The 5,312-nt window shown below is 34.5% G+C and overlaps 1 protein-coding gene across 1 annotated transcript in view; it reads left to right on the top strand.

Annotated features, from left to right (window-relative positions):
* Positions 1–4,668, top strand: part of LOC107687690 (exportin-7-like) — a 26,540-nt gene extending 21,872 nt beyond the window's left edge. Inside the window, exons 15-27 of the mRNA XM_016485135.1 lie at positions 1,033–1,106; positions 1,219–1,299; positions 1,461–1,524; positions 1,693–1,801; positions 1,891–1,997; positions 2,104–2,192; positions 2,671–2,778; positions 2,890–2,972; positions 3,108–3,322; positions 3,411–3,549; positions 3,709–3,869; positions 4,117–4,215; positions 4,476–4,668. Of these exons, the coding sequence (XP_016340621.1) occupies positions 1,033–1,106; positions 1,219–1,299; positions 1,461–1,524; positions 1,693–1,801; positions 1,891–1,997; positions 2,104–2,192; positions 2,671–2,778; positions 2,890–2,972; positions 3,108–3,322; positions 3,411–3,549; positions 3,709–3,869; positions 4,117–4,215; positions 4,476–4,607 (1,461 nt within the window). The 3' untranslated portion in view covers positions 4,608–4,668. The remainder of the gene's footprint in view (positions 1–1,032; positions 1,107–1,218; positions 1,300–1,460; positions 1,525–1,692; positions 1,802–1,890; positions 1,998–2,103; positions 2,193–2,670; positions 2,779–2,889; positions 2,973–3,107; positions 3,323–3,410; positions 3,550–3,708; positions 3,870–4,116; positions 4,216–4,475) is intronic.
* Positions 4,669–5,312: the final 644 nt, after the last annotated feature.

The raw sequence follows: 5,312 nt of genomic DNA, 5'->3' as shown, positions 1-5,312 counted from the left end.
GGGTTGTTTGTGGGGGGGGGGGGGGGGTTGTTTTTGTTTGTTTTTTTAATGTTGGAGATGAAAGTGTTCTGAAAACTGTAGCTTTCTCTCCTGTTGCTCAGATTCTCAGAACAGAGAAGATAAGTGCACATAGAAAGACTAGCTATTCCTCTAAACCTGTCTTTAGTTCTGCTTTAACCTGTTGTCCTTTACCTTGGAATTTAACACCTTAAAATTTCTTCTCCTGTTCAAAAGTGTACGATTCGTGCAAAACCTATTACAAAGTCTGATTGTATCTTGATAATTGGATGTATTCGATTTAATGGAGAATTTTCCCAAATGGCACACTTAATTTGGACCATAGGGATATAGATTTCAGAGTGTACTGTTACCCAGCAGTCCATGCAGCAAAGTGTAGACTCAGAGGAATGTGCCATTTGGGACTGGACCATAATCAGAACTCGACAATAAGGATTTTTTCTTCCAAGATTTTGTATTTTAGCAATGTATTTTTATTTGTATTAGAAAAATATTTATGTCAGCGCCGATAGCCTCGTGGTTAGTGTGCCAACATATACAGTGCAATTGAGCTCACGACAACTCGAGTTCGATTCCCGTCTCGAGGTCCTATACCGATCCCGCTCCCCTCTCTCTACCCAATGATTTCCTGTCATCTCTCGACTGTCCTGTCTGAATAATAAAGGAATAAAAAGCCCATAAATATTATTTAAAAAAAAAATATATATATATATGTATATACTGAATTTGTCAATAAATGTTACATTTAAGTTTTTAATTTGGAAATTAAATTGACCTGCTTTTTCCCTATTTTCTGGCCAAATCTATATTTTTTATGGATTTGTGAGAACCCCTTGTGAATTGTCATATTTGCTTGCTTCTTGAGGCCTTATCTCCCAACCTGTTTTGTTTTTAGTAGTTTAACATACTAAATGCTACATTTATAAAATAGATTGTTCAAGCTACAATGCAAAGCACCAGTTCAGGATGAATACAAGATGACAGGAAATAATATACTTTTTGTTTGATCCCTAGTTATATCGAAGACTATCAGAGGTTCTTGGCTTGAATGATGAGACCATGGTACTCAGTGTTTTCATTGGGAAAATGTGAGTATATATTAGGTGATGGGTATAATTATCATAAAACCTAGTTTTGCCAAAAAGAACAATTAAAAAAAAAAAAGCAATGTTTTTAATGTAGAGTTTTGTTTTAATGCAGAATCACCAACTTGAAGTACTGGGGACAGTGTGAACCAATCACATTTAAGACACTACAGCTCCTCAATGACCTTTCGATTGGATATCCTTACACGCATGTTGCTGGTTAAAATGTAAAAAAAAAAAAAAATATTAGCATTGTTATTGAGGATGATGGACTGTTTAATGTAAATGTATAAAATGGTCTGTGATGTTTTTGACAGTGAATATGTTCTCGTCTGTTTCCTTAACATTATTTCTCACATACAGCAGTGTTAGAAAACTTGTGAAACTCAGTGCTGTCCAGTTCATGCTAAACAACCATACAGTAAGTGACCAACCTGAGCCTTTCTCCTTCTTAACTCCACTTCAACTGTATTTGTCCCTGAAGCACAATTAAGTTAATTATCTTTTTTTTTTTTTCTTTTTTACTATTCTTTGTTTCTTGAGTTACTTTAACAAGCTGACGGTGTCTTGTTTTTCTTCTGTGTGACAGAGTGAGCACTTTTCTTTCCTGGGTGTGAACAATCAGGCCAACCTTAGTGACATGAGGTGTCGGACCACTTTCTACACAGCCTTGGGAAGACTTCTTATGGTAGATTTGGGTAAGGGTGTACCTATAGATATAGCATATAAGTATCTATAGATATAGCATATAAGTGTCATGTAAAATGACATTCTGTGTCTTTGACAGGTGAGGATGAGGACCAGTTTGAACAGTTCATGCTTCCTCTCACTGCTGCATTTGAGGCCATCGCTCAGATGTTCAGCACCAACACCTTCAATGAACAAGAAGCAAAAGTGAGATGTTATATTGTTTATCATACAACCTCAGTGTGGCATGAAACATTTGCAAAATACCTTGTGTTTTCTTATTTGTTGTGTATTTGTTATTTGTTTCTTTCAGAGGACTTTAGTAGGACTGGTGAGAGATCTGCGGGGAATTGCCTTTGCCTTTAATGCCAAGACCAGCTTTATGATGCTCTTTGATTGGATGTATCCTTTAATTTACATTTATTTGTTTGCTTGTTTGTTTGTTTCTATGTTTATTTTATTGGTGTCATTTATTTGTTTATTTTATTTATGTGAAAGTATTTCTTTTATTTGTGTTTGTTCCCTTTTTTGTTTATTTGCATGTTTGTTTTCATTTGTTTATTCCATTCTTTGTGTAATTATTATTTTTTTTTTCTGTCATTTTGTTTGTTTTTTCACTTAATTGTTTTTATTTTGTTTGTTCGCATGTTTGTTTATTTATTTATTTATTTTGTGTAATTACTTTGTGTTTATTTGTTCACATTTGTGTTTGTATGTATATTTATTTCTTTATTTTTATTTATTATTTTCTTTTTAATTAATTATTTATTATAAGTTTGTTAAAAAAAGTAAGAAAATAATAAGTAAATGATATAAAACTAATCTCTTAGGTCAATTCAGATTGAATGCCAATTTTAATGTGCTCCTTAACAGATCTTAGTTACCCCTCTTACATGCCCATCTTACAGCGGGCGATAGAGCTCTGGTACCATGTACCTGCCTGCACCACACCAGTCCTCAAACTCATGGCTGAGCTCGTCCACAACAGGTACGCCATGTTACGTCTCACATGTGTCCTTTAGAGCCGAGTTTAAAGGTTATGTATGTTCTCTGGCTTATAGTGTGTGCTTTTTTTTCTTCTTTTTTTACACACATGAAGGTCACAGAGATTACAGTTTGATGTGTCGTCACCGAATGGAATCCTGCTGTTCAGGGAGACCAGCAAGATGATTACAACATATGGTACAAACTCGCCTATAATAGCCCAGTTTTCATGTTTCAGTGAACTGTTCCTCTGGTATGGTGTAGCTTTATTAAATATTAAAAAACTTAAATTGAATTATCATCATAATAGTAATGTCATTTTTCCACTTAAAGGGAATCGGATTCTGACGCTGGGTGAGGTGCCAAAAGATCAGGTGTACGCGCTGAAACTGAAGGGAATCTCCATTTGTTTCTCCATGCTGAAAGCCGTATTAAGTGGCAACTATGTCAACTTCGGCGTCTTCCGTCTGTACGGCGATGATGCCTTGGACAATGCCCTGCAGACCTTTATTAAACTGCTCTTGTCCATCCCTCATAGTGACCTGCTGGTAAAAATCGTCAGCTGTCAGCTTTAGGATTGTGTCCTTCAGCATTCATATTGGTTGATTTTTGGTTGGTTTATTCTTGTTCTTGCAGGACTATCCAAAGCTTAGTCAGTCTTTCTACTCTCTTCTGGAGGTGCTAACCCAAGACCATATGAACTTCATCGCCAGCCTGGAGCCTCATGTGGTCATGTACATCCTGTCCTCCATATCAGAGGGGCTCACAGCACTTGGTAAGGACCTTCTCATCATGATAATGATTTTTGTGTGCGTGTAGCTTCTTTTTTTTTTACACTATTTAATCTCACAAACCCTCCTGCTGTTCCATCATGGACTCCTAGGTGTTTGTGATCCTTTGAACCAGAACTCTGTTTCTGTTTGTCTCCTCACAGACACAATGGTATGCACTGGTTGCTGCTCAAGCTTGGACCACATAGTTACTTATCTATTCAAACAGCTGTCACGCAGCACAAAGAAAAGAGCGGCGCCCATGGCCCAGGAGAGCGACCGCTTCCTTCACATAATGCAGCAGCACCCTGAGATGATCCAGCAGGTGAGCTGAGGCTTTGAAAGACCTTAGATTTAAAAATAAAATTAAATCATAAAATAAACACTTTTGTTTTTAATAATTTAGTGTTTCATCGTATTTAAAGCATAAGAGGGACAAAATAGGTAATTTTGACAGCCATTTATGTTCGTTATAAAATATATTTTCCTTGTGTATATCTATCAAATACTTCTACATTTTGAAATGTATTGGAGATACTTAATCTGACAAGAGTTCTCACAATCTTATCCAGATGCTGTCCACAGTGTTGAATATCATCATTTTCGAAGATTGTAGGAATCAGTGGTCAATGTCACGGCCACTGCTTGGCTTGATTCTACTCAATGAGAAGGTATGTGATAGATTTTTTATGATGTTTTTTTAAGTCTCTTATGCTCACAAAGGCTGCATTTATTTGAATCAAAAATGCTGTAAAATAGTAATATTGCGAAATACTCTTACAATTTAACACAATTTTTCTATTTGAATATAGTTTCAAATTTATTTGTGTGACGCAAAGCTGAATTTTCAGCATCATTACTCCAGTCTTCAGTGTCACATGGTCCTTCAGAAATCATTCTTATTTGCTGATTTGCGGCATTGGGGTTGTAGTATTTTGCAGATTTGAGGAACAGCATTGTGAACAGCCAACCACCAGAAAAGCAGCAAGCCATGCACTTATGCTTTGAAAATCTCATGGAGGGCATAGAGCGAAACTTGCTGACCAAAAACAGAGACAGGTAATTGGTAATTTGATTTCCTCAGAATTTCAGCTTGCTTTGCATTTAAGCCTTTTAGAAGTAGGTGTTCTGTTAAATGTATTCATTTCTGTAGAAAAGATTGATATAGCACATTTAATGGCATTTCTGTGTGTAATATGGTGTTAATTTTGTCAGCTATTTTTAATTTAGTCTTAGTCCTGTGTCAAATGTAACTTTTAGTTTTTTATCATATTTAGTCAACTTGTCCTGTTTTAGTTTTTGGCAAGTTTTAGTCTAGTTTTAGTCAGTGGAAACTGACTTCATATTTTCATCTTGCTGTATAATGGTTAAAATTATTTTTAAAATAATACTAAAAATTATATATATATATATATATAGATAGATACATATACATATACACATAACTTTTTAGATTTTTATTTTTTAATATTTAAATTATAAAATCTACAAAATGATATATGTATATATATATTTTCCCTTTTTTATGTCTTATATATTTCGTTTCTTTTATATTTTATATTATTTAACATTAATGATATTTATTATTAATATTTCCATTCATTCATTTATTCAATCATTCACCCAAATTTTGACTAACGAAGTCACAAACCTGCAAATCTAGAAATAAAACCATTCAAATAATAATGTTTATTGTTCAATTCTGAATGTTAAGCACCTCCTTCCATTGACCACTTGCTGAAAAACAAAAACAAACTTTATAGATTCA

The sequence above is a fragment of the Sinocyclocheilus anshuiensis genome, unplaced genomic scaffold (assembly GCF_001515605.1).
Source record: "Sinocyclocheilus anshuiensis isolate Anshui unplaced genomic scaffold, SAMN03320099.WGS_v1.1 scaffold205, whole genome shotgun sequence".
Lineage (NCBI taxonomy): Eukaryota > Metazoa > Chordata > Actinopteri > Cypriniformes > Cyprinidae > Sinocyclocheilus > Sinocyclocheilus anshuiensis.
This window is presented reverse-complemented; position numbering and strand designations above follow the sequence as displayed.